Source organism: Astatotilapia calliptera, chromosome 3 (genome assembly GCF_900246225.1).
Source record: "Astatotilapia calliptera chromosome 3, fAstCal1.2, whole genome shotgun sequence".
Taxonomy (NCBI): Eukaryota; Metazoa; Chordata; class Actinopteri; order Cichliformes; family Cichlidae; genus Astatotilapia; species Astatotilapia calliptera.
The window spans coordinates 33,376,993-33,396,969 of record NC_039304.1 but is presented as its reverse complement, the minus strand read 5'-3'; the positions used below and the strand labels follow the sequence as shown (position 1 = coordinate 33,396,969).

General features: G+C 41.6%; 3 protein-coding genes across 4 annotated transcripts; all 3 read right to left on the bottom strand.

Annotated features, from left to right (window-relative positions):
• Positions 1-785: 785 nt before the first annotated feature.
• On the bottom strand, positions 786-7,093 carry pgap3 (post-GPI attachment to proteins phospholipase 3). Its single transcript, XM_026162999.1, is given in 9 exon segments — positions 786-2,964; positions 3,097-3,301; positions 3,444-3,580; positions 3,779-3,840; positions 4,285-4,347; positions 5,125-5,277; positions 5,403-5,500; positions 6,642-6,814; positions 6,816-7,093. Coding segments are annotated over 9 exon segments (1,074 nt in total). The 5' UTR covers positions 6,935-7,093; the 3' UTR covers positions 786-2,900.
• Positions 7,094-9,514: 2,421 nt separating this feature from the next.
• LOC113019349 (myosin regulatory light chain 2, skeletal muscle isoform-like) lies at positions 9,515-12,666 on the bottom strand. Its single transcript, XM_026162998.1, has 6 exons — positions 12,585-12,666; positions 12,028-12,126; positions 10,940-11,120; positions 10,710-10,788; positions 10,576-10,624; positions 9,515-10,490 (listed from the first exon to the last, which is right to left on the bottom strand). Exons 1-6 carry the CDS (start codon positions 12,585-12,587, stop codon positions 10,389-10,391), a joined length of 513 nt encoding a protein of 170 aa, XP_026018783.1. The 5' UTR covers positions 12,588-12,666; the 3' UTR covers positions 9,515-10,388.
• A 1,950-nt stretch (positions 12,667-14,616) lies between these two features.
• On the bottom strand, positions 14,617-18,531 carry LOC113019348 (sesquipedalian-1-like). Of its 2 annotated transcripts, none has more exons than XM_026162995.1 (4): positions 18,469-18,531; positions 17,909-18,019; positions 17,336-17,639; positions 14,617-15,552 (listed from the first exon to the last, which is right to left on the bottom strand). In XM_026162995.1, the coding sequence occupies exons 2-4, from the start codon at positions 17,987-17,989 to the stop codon at positions 15,167-15,169; spliced, it is 771 nt and encodes a 256-aa protein (XP_026018780.1). In that variant the 5' UTR covers positions 17,990-18,019; positions 18,469-18,531; the 3' UTR covers positions 14,617-15,166. The 2 variants fall into 2 exon arrangements, with proteins under 2 accessions (XP_026018780.1, XP_026018781.1); XM_026162996.1 differs by having other exon boundaries at positions 18,377-18,497.
• Between the last annotated feature and the right edge of the window lie 1,446 nt (positions 18,532-19,977).

The following is a 19,977-nucleotide window of genomic DNA, read 5'->3' as shown; positions in this document are numbered from 1 at the left end:
GTCACTGAAACACTGCTCTGTTCAACATTTTAAAAAAAAACCCTGAAGGCGAGTGCAGAGCAGAGGTTATTTATCGGTGCAAAGACTTAGGTCAGGTTGTGGGCCCGTGCTAGCTAAACCACACCACAGTTCACAGGAACACATCCACTAAAAGTCCAAACACTATCATAACACTTCATGATTTTAACCAACGAGACTTTGGGCTCAGCAAAGAATCAAATACTATATTATGTAATTAACATTTACAGTAGTTCTCAGTTATTTTTCCTACCTTCATGGACATAAACATTTGCAACATTCAGCTGTATTCACTAAGGACAAAGCTTGTAACGTGATCCACCAGAGTGCGTTTACCTGATAGCACTTGTAGTACTTTGAATGTTTTCTGCTTGTGCATTTTTACCATTCATGCATCCACTTTAGAAACATTTACACCAGCACAACGCAGAGAAATCCCAAAAATGGTGTCTTTACAATCCTCTGCCGCTGAAACGTTTTCAGTCTACAGATGGAGAGATGGTTTCTGTAAGACAGCTATGAAGCGGCAGCTCTTGGACAACAGCTGCTGAATGGCGTTTGCCACATCGCAGAGCAGCGAGACGCTAGAGAACAAATACCATTGGCATATTTTACTGCATTCCTCGATGCACACATACCACATACTCTGTTTGTTAGCATTTTGAATACTATTCTTTTTTTCATATTTAATTGACATGGGGTAAAGTTGAATTTGTGCAATATAAAGACAGGATAAATCCTAGGTGCAGATAAAAAACAACCCCTGCTTAATTTCTTCTCAACAAAGAACAATTTTATTTATTCCATTACTGAAGATTTTTTTTAATTTTTTTTGGTCAAACAGATGTGAGGTGGAGGAAAGTACACTTGGTTAGAGAGGTGACCGTGCACAGGGCAGCAGGCAGGGGGCAGCAGACGAATGAGAGAAGGGATGCGGTTACTGGCAAGAAAGAAACAGAACAATGGAATGAAATCACAGAAAAACTGGAGTGTTTTCTACCAGTTCTTCAGGAAATATTTAAGCTATTCAAACAGATTTTAATTCCAGTGAAAACACAATTTTCTCATCTGTGGACAAAGGGACTTTGGTAGAAAAGCAAAGATTTTGTGTTAAAAGTGCTCAAGGGGCTGACAGATCTTGCATTACTGAGAATATAAACCATTTTGCTGCAATGATAAACACTATGCATTATATATAGATTGTTCTATTCATAACTGTTCAGTGTCTCTGTCGTGATTTCAGGAATCTTTTTCCCACCCAAACCTCTCTGTGCATTTTGTCCTCTTGTCTTCCCCCACCCCCATCGCAGGCTGTCAGCGAAGCTAAATATACCCGTCTTCTCACACGCATTCATGCAGCAATCCTTCAACATATATGCGCTCACACATCAGCGTGATCTAGCTCGCTCACACTCTGTGATCCAGTTTATGATGCTAAAAAACGACAACAACAATAACAAAAAAAACCACAATACAATGTCCTGTCAAGGCAACATGTACACACATACTGCTCATTGTTCACATTCTCACACAGCAGTACAAAGGCATGGGCGCAGTTTCACACACAAGCACAGTAAGTGCACGCACACCCCCGTGTAAAGTGCACGCATGGAAGGGACGCTCTGAAGGACGAAGATGTACATGGAATGAATTCGAAGCTTAACATGCTCAGTGATACCCAAGTTATAACGCAGTGTGTAAGGCCGATTTGTGGATGGAGGAGGTTTAAAATACTGCAGAAAGAAATGCAACCAAGTCAAAATTAATGGGTGTACAACAACTCATTCACTCACACACACTCGCACATTAACTAAGCCCTGAATAAGACACTTTATGCTGGAAAAAATGAGAACAAAAAACAGAAAAAGCAAAAACATACAGCTTCCTGTTGCATTGCTCATTTTTCCTAACTCAATCATTCCTCACACTAAAAGGCAATCCAGGTGAATAAAACTAAAAACACTTACGATACTTAAAATAAAAAAATAAAAAAATCACCAAAATGTAAAAGAAAAAAAGAAAAATCAAGCAACCAAAGTGAGCAAAACTGCCAATAAACTGAAGCACAAATTGGTCAACATCAGAATTTTTAAAAAAGATGTAAAGGCAGGTGATTAAAACAAAAATAAAAGTCTGAGTGACAATGAAGGACACGGCAACAAACAAAAGCACAGTGGAAACAAGAGAGGCACAAAAATAAAGGTGTGAGGGGGGAGGGAGAAAGACACAGTCAGCTAGAATGGCCTCCAACATCCCCCCCCCCCCCCCCCGCTTCTCTCACTCTGGAACAATCAGCTGCCGGCCCCCCTTCACCGGGGGGGCACCTCGCTTGTGTCTGCCAGTCCACTTTTGGCACACACGGAACCCAACACATGTTGCTCCGCCACGCCGAGAGGCCCGACCAATGATAGGGTGCCATCTATTGTCAGCGCATCGAACTGCTGTTTGGATGTCCAAAGACGCTGGTGAGTGTCAAAATTATGGGATTGGGAACTTGCACAACTACGCAAAAACCCGAGGAGCGTTTTGAGTGAAGAGTTGGGTCTGCTCTGGGTCGAAATAAATACTTTTTTCCTTCATCCTGTCGTGCGCTTACGAATGACGGTGAAAGAAAGGTAGCACGCATCATCATTACAAGGCAAAGTGGAGTGAGCGTCACATTGTGTGGTTGGTTTTTTTTGTTTTGTTTTTTTTAAATGAGAATTTACCCCAAATAAATACAAGAAAATAAAAAAATGTAAACAAAGTCTGCGTTGATGAACGTTGTGGAGATATCATGCATGTCATCTGGGAGGCTGAGCTACTTCAGTGTTCGGGTGTCCCGCTGCCCTGACTGGAAAGGTGCGAAGGTGTAGGCAAGGTGAAGAGGCGAAGAGCTCCTCCTACTCGACTTTTACACCCAACTTCTCTGTGTTTAGTAAGTAGAGGCTGTCGTCTATGAGGAAACTGGAGGAAGAACAAAGTATCGATTATTCACCATAAGGTAGTTGCATCTCAGTCCCCTAACATTTCTCTCAGTATTAGTGCCAAAACACTTATTTTCTCTGCAATTCCATCTCTCGCATATTTTTTACAAACCTGTAGAAAAGGAAATGCACTGGGATGGTGCTGAGGTGCCAAACAGCGTGGGCGTCTAAGACCCAAAGCAGTGGGGGAAAGTCCAGAAGCTCCAACAGGGCCAGACCGTGGAGCAGCACCACCACCAGGCCACACTTCCACCAGTACGGCAGGGTCCGCCGGTTCTGCCAGCACCAACAGAGCCACCACAAGAGGTTTACCATGCCTTTAAAGCCCAAAAAAGATGAGCAGAGAGCATTAAATCACAGATATCTGAAAGAGCTGATGCCTGAAGGACAGCAAGGAATGAATTCCTCACATATCAACCATATACAGGCTTATAGGTTACTTGTGGAAATGGACTCTACCGATTGTGGCGTTTGCAGCCATGTTGTAGCCGTAGTCAAAACTGACAAAGGTCAAGTAGGACACGTGTGAGGTAAAGACCAAAATGAGCAGGACTCCAACCATGCTGGACACACCGGGTCGCTTTAGGCCCAACGTTCTGGCAAAGAGAGGAAGGAAGGCAAGTAACGTGAGCATATTCAGAGAAGTAAGACAAAGAGTTATAACGACCACACTTGACAAATATTCTCTCTCGTTTTTAATCCAACTTTATCCTAGAAGATATTTGAACCAGGATTAATGATTACCATCTAGAATGTGGTTTCGGATGCTAGTTGGGTGTGGAAGGTTTGCTTACCTGACGCAGCACAGGTAGATTGAGTAAAGAATGACTGCTGTTGCACAGAAATAGTCCATTTTCTATAAGAAAAACATACAAAATCTTAACTTAAGATCAACCAGTGCTTGTTTACAGAAACTACACCGCGCACAGCTCGAAGGTTGATCAGTAATGGCATTAGGATGTTGCTCATTTGCTAAGCTCATTAACCAATCAAAGAACAGAATGCTCATCTCAACAGGTGGTCTGGCAAGTGGAAATGTACATTAGCAGTTTTCCTCTCTCGGTGTACATTAAAGTAAAGCTTTTATTTATTATTATTAAAACTAGATCATGTGACTGCATGTAAAACTGTAAAACACTGTTTAGACAGTGTTTCTGGCAGAAAACAAGCTGACTGAACACAAGTAAATGGAACAAAACGGGATTCAAAGGTGGGAGATCCCCAGTAGGACACACACAAATCAACTCTTTTTTCTTTTCTTTTTAAGGTAATAAGTTACTAGAGGTTTAAAAGCCCTTACCTCAGTGAGATAGGTGTCCCGCGTGTGAAACACTGTGGACCAGAACCAGGCATTGAGAGATACCTGAAAACACCCCACAAAGATTTAAATATTAAAGTCTGAATAACTCATTGTTTGGATAATTTCTGCATCAGACATAGAAGTTTTTGATAGAATGCATTTTTTGTTTATCATTTTAAAAAACACAGCCTATTAGACGCAACCTATTGGCCAGGTAATCTAGAAGCGCTTTCTATTAAGTTAGTAACTATTTCTTGAGGTATAACGCTGGGCAGTTAATAAATAACGGGTCAAGCAGATGGGCTACAGTAGCACAAGACCACACCGGCTGCCACTCCTGTCAGCTGAAAACAGGAAACTGAGGCTACGATTTATAGAAGAAGATTTAATATAAGATTGAAAACTTTTGTCCTTTCTGATGAGTCTCCACTTCTGCTTCAACATTCAGATGGTAGGGTCACAATTTGGCATAAACATGTCCATGTCCATCCCTTTATGGCTACAGTGTACCATCATCTCATAGCTGCTTCCAGCAAGATAGTGCAACATATCTCAAAGTTCAAATCCTCTCAAATGGCCTTCACAGTTACTACATTTCAATCCAGTAGAGCACCTTTGTGATGTACTGTGATGGGAGACTCAGATCAGGGATTCCAGCCACAAAATGAAATCAGTCTATCCAATCAGTGTACAGACACAGCCAGCATATAGACAACTTTGTCCTTTAGGTGATCAAGCATAACAAAGATAACTGACTTTTTGCCCTTTTGAAGTACAATAAACACAAACACACACTTTTTTAATGTTCTCCATCACATCCGGATACAGAAATCAACTCACCAGGGAGAAGGCGTTGATGGTGTGGTACATGGGGCTCTGTCGTGGCACCGTGCTCCGATAGCGCAGTAGCATGAGAAGGCAAGCCAGGCCATTCAGCAGAGAGGCCAACGCGGATGCCGGCTCCTCAAAACACAAGAAGCGTGCAAACGGCCACTGTAGGGGAAAAAAATAATTCGTCCATAATTTCAGATTTGACTGAAATCAATGAAATCTCACAGAATACATAAAAGTGGACAGCATATCCTTTATTGATCAACCTTGGGTAGGTAGTAACAAACCTTGCCGTGGAACTGTGGGACCCTGTACCCCTCAGCCTGGTAAAGGCCGACTGTGGTCCACATGCACTGATAGCGGCAGTCATCACGGCATGTCCAACCTGAACAAAGAGAGGAGCAGAGTGCAAGCACGTCAGAGCTGCAAATTTTGGTATTGATCGGATACAACTAAATACAGGGCCAGCATTGTTGACACCAATAACGATATCTGAATCATTATTAATTTGCAAACTCTGAACATAGTTTAATGACCATTAAATCGCTGTAATTTTTTTTTAAATTTCTACAAAAATTAGTTAACACAATTCAAATAAACTCAACTTTACTTGTAGCACCCAGTCACGACAACAGTTGAATTAAGGTGCTTTATATTGCAAGGTAAACGCCCTACAATAATACAGAGAAAACCCCAACAATCAACCTTATGAGCACTTTGGTGACATTGGGAAGGAAAAACTCCCTTTTAACAGGAAGAAACCTCCAGCAGACACAACAAAAGACATCTTTCAGATTTTCATGTAATTTGAAACCAGGTGTTTTGGAAACCTGGAATGCAAATGTGCCTGTCTCTACAGCACGTTGGGTCAGAGTCTGTTGTTTAAATGTGCTATAGGCTATAAGTCAAATAGACGTGCCAGACAACACAACAAGATTCACACGTTTTTTGTTTGGTTTATTTATAGCCCATACTTGAGGTGTATTTTGTCAATAAAATAAGCATGGAAGCGGTTTCAATTCTTGTATAGCAGTGATTAAACTTAAATACACAAGCAACTACAAAAGGCATTCCCTGGATATTTTATACAACTTTAAGCATAGAGGTAAAAGAAAACAATTAATTAAATATTTAAAGGGGTTGCCTTTTGGCTAACTAGTTGTGTAGACACAGCACAGAAAAGATAATAATGGCAGAAGGGTGGGGTGACAATAGAGCTGTTGGGAGAGCTTGACCAGCCTGAAAATCTGGTTTTTAGTGTTGAAGGCCATGAAACAAGGTCACAGTTTTCTTTTTAAAGGCATGTGAAGACTAAAAGTCACACATGTAGGCATCAGTACAAAGCACCTGCATGCACGAGTGAATATAAGGAATGTAAACAGCAAATTAATGGGGGTCAGTTAGCAAATGTTGCTATACAGATATATGCATGTACAAGTTGCCACAATATTGATAAGCACTGATGGAAAAATCTATTGCTAGCAAGGTAAGTTAGCTTAACTTACCTGCCGACAAGAGCAACTCACCTGTCAGCGCCATGTACTGCGGCTGGGCAGACAGGAAGCCGTTTAGCCGAGCTCCGGTGCAGTTTGCGCGGATACACTGCTTCACACAGTCTCGGTAAACCGGCTCCTTGTCGCCTTGAGAGGATTGCACAGTGGTCACCGACATCAGGAGCAAGAGGACGGTGACCACAGCGGGGAAGTGTGACAGATGTGCCGCGGAGTGAAACCACAGAGGCCATGGCGGTTCTTCTGGGCCCTTCAGGATTCACGAAGGCACGACCGGACGACAGCGGCGTGAAGCCTACAGCGCGCATCACCACGGGGCCATCCCCAGTTTGTGCGGACAAACCAGGCCTGAAATGTGTTACAGTACCGCTGATGGACCGGGAAATGCCCACTCTTCCTCTGCTCCCCTGAGCTCAGCCAAGTTTCAAACTCGAACAGCGTTTCCTGTCGACATTTCAAAATTAAAACAACTTTCCCGGAAGCGTATTTACTCAAGTTGTAGTAGCCTATATCATACAGGTCTCAGCTAGTATAACTTACCAAAATTCTTCTCATAAACATAATTTCTACGTCGTAATACGGCTTATTTGATAAATTCTGGCTACTATCTTAAGATTGGTTGCTTTTATTTTGAAGGAGGTAAGTTTTGTCGCAAAAACCTTTACATCCTGATTCAGTCCGCAACGTCACCAGGTCACGTGACCCATTGATCTTTTGATTTTTAAATAATAATATTAATGTAATATAATAATAATGTAAAGTATAATATATAAAATTGTTATGATAATAATAATATGCAATGCCTCAATAAAATTTATTTTATTGCATATAATACTAACCATTTGTTACCATTTGTTTTTCAATTTTTAGTTTTATAATTTCTCTAATTCATTTTTTCTTCCTGTCCTTTGTACTGCTGCTGTAACAAATGAATTTCTCCAATGATGGATTAAATAACGTTTATGTATAATAGTTTATTATTATTATTATTATTATTATTATTATTATTATTATTATTATTATTATTATTATTATTATTATTATTATCATAACAACAATAATAGTAATATCAGAAACTGCACCAGATTTGTCTGGGATTCATTCATGACAGGAATTCATTAATATATTTAGATTTTATTTTTTGCAAAAGTTTTTTTCCTTTCCTGGAAACGAAAATGGGAATTACATTTTTCAGTCTAAATGAGGTATTACACTGCAGGCAGGCCAGTTTAGCATCCAGACTCTTTCCCTTCAGAGGTGTGTTGTTGGAATCATTGCAGAGTGTTTTGCTGACAGTAAAAAGAAATCATCTTAATGGTTTTATATAGCTTTCCAAAACATATGTATCATTCAGCTTTAATGGTCCCTTCACAGATATATAGCTTGTCTGTTGCATGTGCACTGATCCAGATGTGCGCCAATAACAAACCAGTTTGGTGAGATCCACTTTTTCCACTTTTCACTGACTCTGTCGTAAAGAGCTCATGGCTGAGAAGATGATGCCATTTCTCAACAATGTTTAAATACTTCCATTTCTTTTTTTTCATGATTGAGTTTTATTTTGCAGTGCAGTGTCAAACTGTGCTCACTGACAGTGACAGCAGATTTTCTTTTTCACAACCGATTGCCATGGTTTTCACTAGGAAATCACGTCTGCTGCTTGCCACAGCATTTTGTTTTGTTTTTTGGTCTTATCTCCAAACATTTTGAATCTTCTGATAATATAAATAACTGTAGATGGTGTCTTCATGCATGCTCAATCAACCAGATTAGTGAATCCCAAAAGGTTGATTCTGTTCATCTGAACGTAGCGTCGTCAGTGGGAGAAACGTTTCGTAACTCATCCAAGTGACTTCTTCAGTCTCAGCTGAGACTACAACTGACGGAAGAAGTCACTTGGATGAGTTACGAAACGTTTCTCCCACTGACGACGCTGCGTTCAGATGAACAGAATCAACCTTTTGGGAACTGTAGATAGTCTTCTTCTACCATCATTTTTCCCTTTAGGTGTCTCCATGGATCATCTGCCGCCATCTCACCCTAAAGCTAGCATCCTCTTAAGACACCCCAACCCTCTGTATGTCTTTTTATTGGAACCTTCTCAATAGATCTCCCTTTTTTCCTCCTGGCTGGCAGCGTCATATTCACTATCCTTTATCCAATATATGACACACAATATGTCTGCCTTTATTCTCTCTATCATATCAGCCAGCTCTCTCCCTTTCTCCTAATTCCTACATTTAAAGTCCCTACTCACCATCTCCACACTCCTGCCTCTCCTTCTCCCCCTGCTGCCTCCTAACACCTTCACTCTGTTGTCTTCCTTTGTCTTTGGCCATCAGTGGCTCCATTTCCACTGGCACCCCACTGGCCAACAGAACCAGAGGTGGTTGTTAATAACCTGGACCCCAACCGATCCGGCGTCTAAATCTTGTTCTTTTTGATCTGGTTGGGGGTGGGGGTTCAAAATTCCCAAATTCTTTGCAATTCTGTCTCAAGAAAAACGATTCAAAATTCTGGAACTTTCTGTATAATATTTTAAATTTAATATGTGAGTTTAAATCATTTGAAAATCTGATTTTGTCGCTATTTTATCCAACAACTTTTGGTTTTACTACTCACAGGGTGTCACATTTATTGGAATCAAGGATTGAAGTAGATTCAAAGGTAGACTACAGTTCTTCTGCTTACTATGTTGGTTTGTACCTTTACCCTGAAAGTGTGGCACCCACCCCTGATTTGGGATCATAGATTTATATTGAGAAATGGGATGATGGATAAAGTTCCCACTGATAATGCTTCACCATATGCATAATACAGTCAGTCGGTGCTCCACAGTCACCCCGCAGTCCTTTCACCCGCGCTCCCACTTAAACCAAGAGACACAGTGTGGTACGAAAGATAGTGGATTTTATTTGTACTTCTTTATTTGTTACAGTGGAGACACAGACACAGTCACAGCAGCAGGAGTGGAAACAGCAGTGAGGGTGAGGTGGGGGGAAAGAAAAATCAAAAACAAAGCTGTTTTGCTTTTGTTTAGCTTTTTTATGCCCAACCACCGTCTTTCACCATCTCTTTCTCTATTTACAAGACTTTTAAAATCGTGCTTTCCTCTTATTACTGTAACCTTTCCTTTCGTACCTGTGTTTAAAGAGTGACAAAATAAAAGAGAGGGGTAGGCAAACTATTATAGCGCAGTACTCCCACTCTTTTACTGTGCACTCCTGGCCAGTACAAACAGAAGGAGGGATCCATTAAACACTCTGTGCCCGGTTGAGACTAACAGACCGCCAGGGCCAGACTGCTCGCCTGTTTCAAGCAAGTGACTGTGCATGCACCACAGCACCCAAGAGACATTTTGACCAACCACACTGAACTGCATATGCATATATATGTAGGTATGATGCATGCACTGTTGGCCTCAACGCAGGAGGACAGAATGAGTCATGGGCAAGGAGGGGAGGGAAAAGATGGAGGAAGAAGAGGCAGGGACAGAGATAGAGAGAGCGTTTCGGTGTCACAAGATTATTTTTTATTGAAAATAATCCCATGTTCCCCTGTTGGTACTCACACACAAACACCCCCACAGCCTCCCGTCCTCTCACTGAACATCTCGATAGAGGAGACAAGTCTTTTCGTAAGAAGAAAGAGCCGACCCGGGCGCGAGTGTGTGCGAGGAGGATGAGGAGATTGGTGGAGAGGAGGAAGAATTAAGGGTCTGGACAAGTGTGGGTTTCAACAGAGGTAAGAGATGTCGAGGATTTATTCCTCCTTCTCCTCTCCGTGTGTGATGACGTAGCAGATGTTCTTGTAGTCAACGTTGCCAGCCACATCAGGGGGGAAGGCAGCCCAGAGGTTCTTCATCTGCAGATGAAGAGGAAATGAAGAAATGCGTTACAGCCTGGCAAAAAACAAGGGCCAAATCGCGCTGCAAGTCCGATGAGCTCACCTCCTCAGCGGTGAACCTGTCGCACTGGGTGGTCAAGAGCTCCTCGAGGCTGGAGAGGGAAAACGCAGGAAATTTAAGATTAAGATGAAAGATTACAGCAGGAAGAGATGGAAGATAAACGCAAATAAGCTTACAATTCCTTCTTGATGCTGCCAGTGCCCTCGGGGTCCAGGACCTTGAAAGCGCTCACGATGACGTCCTCAGGATCAGCACCTATGAAAACAAAGACATAGAAAAAAATAATAATTCAGAATTATATTAATCACATAACATTAAGTGTTTAGATAAATAACAACCATCACCTTACAGCACCAAGTATTTCATGAAATAGAATACAAAGGACAACTGATATGTGCCAACACACCCTTCAGCTTCTCGCCGAACATTGTCAGGAACACGGTGAAGTTGATGGGGCCGCTGGCCTCCTTCACCATGGCCTCCAGCTCCTCATTCTTCACATTCAGCTGACCCATGCTGGCCAGCACGTCCCTGAGGTCGTCCTTGCTGATGATGCCATCTCTGTTCTGGTCGATGATTGTGAAAGCCTGGCACAGACCGGGAGATTAGTCAGAGATTAGATCAGAGTTCAGCCAAACTTCAGCTAAAATAACACTTAATTAAAACCAGTGAAAACTGAGATTCTCACATTTCTCACAAGTCCTTGTTATCCAGCTTGTTTTTCATGATTATTTGTGCGAGGCAATGTAAATGTGTAACTGTGGAGCAGTTAGCTCCTTCTCCTTCCACATAGGAGGGCGTATCACCCAATGAAACCAAAGATGGCATTGCAAACCTTTTGGGACTTGGCAGCTGGTCAGCCACTTGTCTTTCTAAGGTGTTAAAATGGCTTGGGAATGTGAGACAAGCCCTTTGCGACATTTAAGGAGAAGGTATTGATTGCAGCTGTCATCCTTTTGCCTTGTGACTAAATCTTATGACCATGTTACCAATGTTCTCTCTGCTTCTGAGGCCTCTTAAGGTCCTGCCAAGCTACTGTTGACATTGTATTGTCTTTCATTTAGATCTGTTACTGAAGAAAACCCCTACAAATGAATCCTGATTTCTATAATCTACTGATAACGACACTATTTACCTTGTTGATCACAGTGCTAAAACCCCCCAAATTCCTTCAGTTTCAACCCTGAGCTCCCCTTCCCCTGTGCACCAGCTGTTGGGCCACATTCCAGTGGAGTCACGGAGCAAGTGTCTCCGAGGAGAATTCCTAAGCTAGCATAGAGCAGAGGTAACTGCTGTCAACAGGAGAGCTGAAATTTACTGTCCTGCCGTGCTGATGAAGGCATTTTTTGCTGTTGTGCCGCTAAAGTGACGAGATCTATATCTTCTGACAGCTCTCTCACGTTACATTCAAGGTCACATGATAGAGTGCTCGGTTACATCACCACCTTAGAAGGTACTGATAGAAAGCTTGAGGTGTGATGAGGAAAAGGTTACCTCCTTGTACTCCTGGATCTGGCTCTGCTCGAACATGGAGAACACGTTGGAGGATCCACCCTCACCCTGCTGCTGCCTCCTCTTGGCTTTCTTGGGTGCCTGTGATATGATGTGAGGTGTAAGAAAAGCCATACATACATGACATGAACTAAAGAAGCAGATCCTGGTTAACTCTCAAAATCATCATATGAAGAAAAATCAATCAATCAAATTTCTTCCTGATAAATTAAGTTTGGATTGGCAGTTTTGCCAGTTGAATCTATCTTTGGGGTAATGACTGAATTTTTCCCCCTCTTAAAAAAAATTATAAACTTTGAAACAATCACCCAATTTAGAATCTATGTAATGTGTTGAGGACTACAATAATAAGGAATAGGTCCTCCCGAACTTTAGCTCAAGTCAGCAGATAACACTGACACTGGCACTCCTTCAAGTTCACTTCCTGGGATGTTGGTAGTCCAGATAGCAAATATCTTAATGATACGCCCATCTCATCATTTTAATGTAGACAACATCCTAAAGACTTTTTTTAAACCCTATGAAGTGGCCACACTCACCATCTCTCAAGTTTGTGAGGTTGTTGTTGGTCAAGAAGAGAAGCCTACACCAAGCCGATGTGACTGACATGTAGGTATTGAATGCCTGGGGTCTTATATACTAGCCCATAGGGGGCTAACTTTAGCCACACCATCAGGTTTGGCAGGAAAATAGAGCTGGGGTATAGTAAGAAAAAGAGGGAGGAGCGAGGCGGTGGCTGGGGGGATCGGTTTACTGATGATCCAAAATAGGCCGCAGAAGTCTTGGAATGAGGTGAATTCAATGCCAACAGTGACTTTGGTGTCATGTGCGGACTAATATGGACAGACGGGACATGGTAAAGGACAACTGAAACGTCCCCATTTTACTTACTGAGTCTTTGTCGTGGCTATTTCTGTCAACTTTATATATCTATTGTGAGACTTCAAAGCCCAGTGCGTGATGGCAAAGTGTCGCTGCTTTACTGCTTTAATACAGACACAGATGGGACAGTTACCCTGCAATCAGCACGGCCCGCTGCCTTCTATTAATTAATACTCCAGTGCTGCTCAATATCTCAGCTAACATTTCCTGAAGTCATCACCTGTCTAAATGATAGGTTTGATCTGAGGTTTGTGGCCATGGCCAGATCATTAGTGGCCATCAGGGTGTATAAACAGTTGTGAAACCTGAAAACAGTTGGCTGACGGACATTGGTCCAGGTCCAGCAATGACACACGACCACTGGGTCTCTGGAAAAAGTGACCGTGCATCAGTGAGAAATCCAAACAGTCCTTTTAATACTGCCTCAAGTAGCTGGAAATGCTCAGTGGAAAGAATAACATTGAAAGTGTGACTGGGAGGGGAACAAAATAGATCACAGAGGCCACCTTTACAGGGACTAAAGACAAAACAGGTGCTCACACCCAGGATAGTGAATCATTTTCTGTTTTACTGATTCAAGTGTAAGAAAGAAAAAAAAGAAACAGGCAAAATGATGATTGGACTAAATGACCAGCTTTACCGCCACGGGTGCACTAATTTGGGTTCCTCCTCGAGGTTCCCAGTATAGTTGCTTTAGGATAGGAGGACAGTGACCCACCCACTAAACCCCATATATGAGTATCATTGGCTGGCCATCAATCACACAACTGTACAGCTTAGGTATGTATGTATTGGTATCCCACGCTGGCGTGAAGCGATCCAGAGTCTTAGCTGGCTCGTGGACGTAGCGTTTCACGTGGCAAAATATGACCTAAATTATCTGCAATGTTTTGTAATGATGGAAAACGAAGCGCCCGATTGGCAAGGAGGAGGCAAAAAATGTGTTGTATGGTATGTGAAGCCGATAAGCAGCCAGCTCAGCTGTAGGCTCGAAGGTTGAAAAAAGAAGCGATGCAGACACAGAAGGAGAAAGACCGAGCAAAGACCACGAAGACAAGACAGCTGTACAGACTGAAATAGCCCTGCTGCCCTCCTGCCATTCTGTTTCTCAGCCATTTCGACCCCCTTCTAAAATTTAGCGGACTTCACCCTTCTTGGCCTATGTTGCCCCCCAGCCAACTGTCAGTCCTTTTTTACCCTGTCACTGGTAAAATTGTTTAAATCTGTGAGGCAAAATGGACTCATTAGGTCATCAATAATAATAGAGCCCAAAGGGAAATGTTTCCTCGATCGGACAATTCCTGATTTAAAATGGAAATGTGGCCAACTTTCAGCTACAGATTAACTCAGGCCTTTTTAATGGCTGGCAGATTTATTTCTTATAAACACGCCAGGTATTATCAGCTCTGAAGTAATGAAGCTGTTATTAATAAGCAAATTTTATATCACCGTTTCACAGTTTCTTTCATTCTCTGTCCTCGGTGAAATTTGTTCGGGCATGTTAAGACAGACGTGTCAAACATAAGGCCTGCCAAAGAGTCAAATCCAGCCCACTGGAAAGCTTTGTGCGAAGGAAAAACTCTGTTTTTACAATGTGTTCACAGTAAAAAAAAATCAACAAAAGAAATTTACATTTTCTGTGAATTAACAGAAAATTTCAGTCTAGTTTTAAGCTACCAGGATCCTTTCTGTAATTGAACACATTTATTTCTTACAGTTTAATCCCAAAGAGTCGTGCAGACACATTTCTTTCATTTGCCACAGCAGCATTTCTTTAGTAAATGTGTAGTTAAACATTAAAGGACAGAAAGAACAGTTTTACTGATCCAGCCTCCTTAAAATCAAAATGTGGTGTATGTGGCCCACAGTGTAACACAGGCTTGACATCCATGTCTTAAGAGGAAGGTTTTCACCTGAACTGGTTAGCCATAGTATGTCCAGTATAGAGACAGTAGACTAGCTGGAGCAGATGGAGGTCATATTTCAGGTGTGTGACTTTATAAAAATGCCAACTTAGGAAATAACATCATTGCAGTGACAAACAAAGGTTAATAAAACAGATGATCATAGATCATTTATTGACTAATCTATGAAAAAGTAAAAAAGAAACAGCATGTTTCTGGAAGAAAACAAATATAACTATGTCAACTATATATTACCGACACATTTCTAATCCAGTGCACGTATGCATGATAAAGCTTCTCTATAAGTTAAGGGTTAGAAACAAAGCCAACTTTTATCATTCAAAATCTATCAAGTTTTCTTCCTGAACATTCGCACCGCCGTGTCCTTTCTTTGACCACATGACAATCAGTTCCTTTACTTCCTTTCCATAATCTTCATGCAGCTGGTTAAAGTCGTACTCCCCAATCGTCTGAAATGGATCAAACATAGGCACCGCGTTGGCATTCTTCTTCGATCGCAGTTTGGGTGATTTCTTACTGGCCGTCTTGGATGAAATGGTAAGAGCTTGTAGGTTTGGACAGGAATTCGGGCTGGGTGCTGTTCCCAGCGCAGATGAGGTGCAGGTGTTTGAGGTCACAAAGACGGCAGCAGGCTGGATGGCGCTGAAATTTGGCATGACAAAAGGTTTGCTTGGTTTACTGGAGAGTGCACCAACTGCATCTGAAGAAAAAAAACAGTGAAATATAGAAATTAAGGAGCTGAATGCACATGAAGAGAAAGACAAAATCTGCTCATGCTGCATGTGTACGGCAGAGCTCCATCCACTTGCTCAATGACGCTTTAATCTAACCTTTAACTCTACAATCAGTGGGTGATCTATTCCGGCTGTGGGCTCTGGAATACTGAGAATCTCTTACTGATCACTACATGCTCAGAAAATGTACACAAATAAAGAACTGTGTCGTACATGCTAAGCAAACAGGTGCTAATCCAAGTTTTTTCTGTCAGTTTTTCTACATGATAAAAGAAATGCTGCTTTAGGCTCAAACTGTAAGAAATAAATATGTAAAATTAGCTCTGACTGTGTTGTAATTATAAAATGGAAATTTGGGGGAAATAACAGAATGTCTTTTTTTTCTTTTTACTGTGAACCTGCTGTAAAAACCATTAATGTCTATAGCATACAATAAAAAAACCAAAAAAACAACAACCAAGAAATCCATGTTGTTTCATTGTTTATCTGTTTCTTTATTGACAGTAGTGTTACAGGAATGACCGTGGGGGAGGTATTTATCACTTGGAAAAGCTGTAAACTTAAAAAAAAAAAAATACAGTTAAAAGTTTAACATTTAAAGTTGTCCTTCACATTTTCCAAAGCTCTATAGTGGGCCAGGTAGGAGTCTTTGGCTGGCCGATTCTGGCCCCTGAGCCTTATGTTTGTTTAACACCCCTGAACTAAAGCTTTAGTTTTTTGTTTTTGTAAAACCTCTTTAATTGATCTTTGTGTCTAGTTTTAGTTTAGTTTTTATTAGTTTCAGTTTTAGTTTTAGTCTTTTTTTGATTATAGCTGTAAGAAGGGCGCGTGTCAGAGGTGGTGGTTGACTCAAAGTGTGTCACAGAATTCTATCACACAGAAACTCTGGATATTTCCTCTATATTTTCATTTTTATTCACAAAATCATTTCAGTTACTTATACTTCTTTTCAAAAATCTAGTTTTTATTTTAGTCCTGTACCTCTCTCTCTCTCTCACACACACACACACACACACACACACACACACACACACACTGATAAATGTATTTTGCCCGAGGATTCTTCAGTGTACAGACTAAAGGAGCTGGAGATCGAACCATCAACCTCCCAGTTGGACGCCCGCTCTAGCACCAAACATAAATCTAGTAGGCCTACGCTTTCTGTTTTACGAGAGCTTTATGCTCACACCTCATGGTCAGGACATCAGGTCCATAAACGGATTCAATGACTGATATTAACTTAATTACCACTTAAGTCAATTACTACTTAACAGGTGAAACTAACCGTCATTTTAGCCAGTTTTTAAGCAAAACGCCCCCAAATCTGTGAGAGCATTTCAACTTTGTTTTAATGAGACGTGTCTGTATATGACATGAGATCGATTTTGTGGTGGCTATGAGAAATTTATGACCGATCTTTAGAACAAAAGCAGAACGATCAATAACAAATATTAACAATAAAAACTTGGTTGAAATGAACTGTGCTCTCATTACTACTCTGTTAATAGATAAAACATCAGTAGTGATCATAATGATGCGACTGATGCTGCGAGATCATAATATGTGCGTGTACGTGTGTGTGTGCGCGTGCGTGCGTGCGTGTGTACAGTATGTACCACAGTGTACCAGGTGTCTGATGTAGACAGTGATGCAACGCCTCTCGCAGCTGCCCTCCAAAACAAAGGCTGCTCTCTTTAGCCCCCCCCTCTCCCCAGCAAAGATAAACCCGCTCCATCTTTCTGCCCTCACCTCTGTACTTCGACTCCATGTCCACTACAAGCAGGGCCAGGTAGCTGTGGCTGGCTGACAGCAGGGCTTTGATCCAGCTCTCCTGACTGGCCTGGTTCTCCGCGGCAAACTTGTACGTCCGCAGCCCCGGCTCGCTCCACACCAGCGAGAAGGCGAAGTTCTCCTCGGACTCGCACAGCTGGACGGTGCAGCCCTCCAGAACAATCACTCCGACCAGATCCCGGTCGGTCTGCCGGTCTTTGTAGAAGAGGAGGTTCCCCTTCAGCACGAACCAGCGCTTCTGATAGGAAGTCTTGATCTCACCCTGTGTGTGTGTGTGTGTGACAGTTGTGTTTTACTGACTGCTGTACAAACGCCTTGTGTACTCAATTTCTTACATAACTGATTTGAGGAAACAGGCAACCCAGTGGGAGGTGAAATGTCACAGAGATTTTGAAAGCTGAACTTAAAAACAGTTTTAAAAAAATCCCCTCTGAGTTTATTTACTTTAGATAACCTCACTACCCTTTCTGTTTGTTTTTCAAAACAATACATTAATCAGGTTCCCTGTAAACCTGAGCCAGGGCGTCTTACCTTCTTGTACAGGTACCCTTCCTTATCCACAGGTGAGTTGCAAGATTCAAAATAGGTGAGGACTTTTTCATCAATCTTCATTTCAACATCTCAGTGTGCCCGGAGCAAAATCTGCCACGCACACACCACAGATCGAAAGAAAGAAAAAGAAAGACTTTATGTACTTCCTCATGTTATTGCTGTGACTATTTATAATTATGGAGAAGTTATGTTAACAATATTTTAATGACCCATTGTCGCCCAGCGGCCAAATAAGCGCCCTTTTTCCGCGTTTTAAACAAGGAAATGCATTCATATCTCGGCGTTCATACTCAACAATAAGAATGACTGCTTTCTTTTCTACAACAGAAACTTAAATACAGTCGCGTTTCGCTCGTATTCAGCCGAAAACACGGCGATCGCCATGAATAAGACGAGTTTTTTTTTTAAGTAAGGCGTTTACGCGCGCCTGTAGTAACACAAACTTACTCAACACCAGTCTCCGTTGGCAATACGCCTAAAAGTTGAGAAACGGAGAGGCCGATGAGTTTCTCATATCCACATGGTTCTTGTTTACTCACCTCTGTGAAATGGGAAAATGAAGCCGTTCCTCTGTGAGCGTCTGAGTCAATCAATCGCTTCCTGGTAAGGTGAGCGCAGCTACACGTAAACACTTTAAATAAATGGGCTGGTCCCCGGGTTTTATCACTTAGGCTAGAAACCCTGTCAGTTTACCCAAATCAGTTGTAAATGTGTCATACTTGTAAAATCGGCTCCTTTGATGCAGCTAAAAGCAATTCAAATGCTGAAGTTTGGCACTGCTGTTGTGTAATTCAGCGGTTTCGTCTTGCAGAGGGGCCCTCTTACAAAACCTGCATTGCTTCACGCTGTTTTTATTTAAAAGTACTTTAAAATTTCATACGAATGAGGATCAAAAATCGACCTTCTTGATTAATGAAAATGGTCTTCTTGATTGGTGAAAACCTGATAACATAAATGCACACAATGAACGATAAACAAAATTATAGTGTTGTGCAAAAGTCTCGAGCCACCCCTGATCCACAGTCAAAGCTCTTTTGTGGATGTTGGATGTTACATTCTCTGTGAAGGTGACCCCACACTGCTCCAGTAATAATGAGGTCCAGGCTCCGGGGAGGCCAATCCACTGTGTTTTTTCCATCCAGGTGCTTCTACTGTGTTGGCAGTGTGCTTGGATCATTGTCATGCTTAAAAGTGAAGCTGTTATCAAGCTGATATTTCCCACGTGAAATTTTATGGTGGATCAAATCTGATGGTAGTTTTCTGCTTCCATAATTCCATCATATGATTGTTGGGGGTTTCTCCATATTATTGTAGGGCCTTTACCTTACATTATAATGCAGCTTGAGGTAGCTGTTGTTGTGATTTGTGGAAATGCAGCTCCAGACATGACAGAGCCGCCACCGTGTTTCAGTGACTGTAAAGACTCACTGTTGTGTCTCCCTCCTGACCTTTAGCATTTTAATTCATCACTCCATAAATCCTCTTATGTAAGGAAAGCATTTTCAGATATTGTTTATCTTCTGTGGATAGTTTTGTAAGTCTGCTACTTCCTAATTTCTCCTCCACTTGTCCAGTTTAAGGACACACTGCACACCACACTGTTATGTCAGGGTTTTGGCTAATAGCTCTTTGGGAATGAGCCAGCTGGTACAAAAATGCAATTTTATGCCTGTTAAACTTTTATCTTTGATATTTTATGCCGTTAAAATATGACGTTTTTAGGCCACTAATAACTACAGACACAATTAAAAACGGATTTTTTGCTAAGTTGTCTGTTATGTGTAGTTCACCCCTTGAATTATGCACATTTTTACGCTTTATAGGTCAGTGTTAAGTGGCTTAACAAACAAAGGAAAACATTTCCTGTGAAAATGTCCAAATACAAAGACTGGACTGGAGTGAAAAAGCAGCGAATGTCCAAATAGAAACCTCCAGAAAGCCTGGAGAACTCTTACTCAAGACCATTTAAAAAATGACAAAAAGTCTGACTGCTTGGAAGCAAAACATAAAGAAACGAGAGGTGGTTCAAGACTTTTTTGCAGTACTGT

Coding starts and splice junctions, on each gene's coding strand:
- LOC113019348 (XM_026162995.1), bottom strand. CDS start 17,989: ATGAAGATTGATGAAAAAGTCCTCACCTATTTTGAATCTTGCAACTCA. Junction 17,640..17,908: donor AAGGGTACCTGTACAAGAAG/GTAAGACGCCCT, acceptor ACACACACACAG/GGTGAGATCAAGACTTCCTA. Junction 15,553..17,335: donor CATGGAGTCGAAGTACAGAG/GTGAGGGCAGAA, acceptor TTTTTTCTTCAG/ATGCAGTTGGTGCACTCTCC.
- LOC113019349 (XM_026162998.1), bottom strand. Junction 10,789..10,939: donor GTTCGGCGAGAAGCTGAAGG/GTGTGTTGGCAC, acceptor TTGTTTTCATAG/GTGCTGATCCTGAGGACGTC. Junction 10,491..10,575: donor ACAGGTTCACCGCTGAGGAG/GTGAGCTCATCG, acceptor CTTCATCTGCAG/ATGAAGAACCTCTGGGCTGC.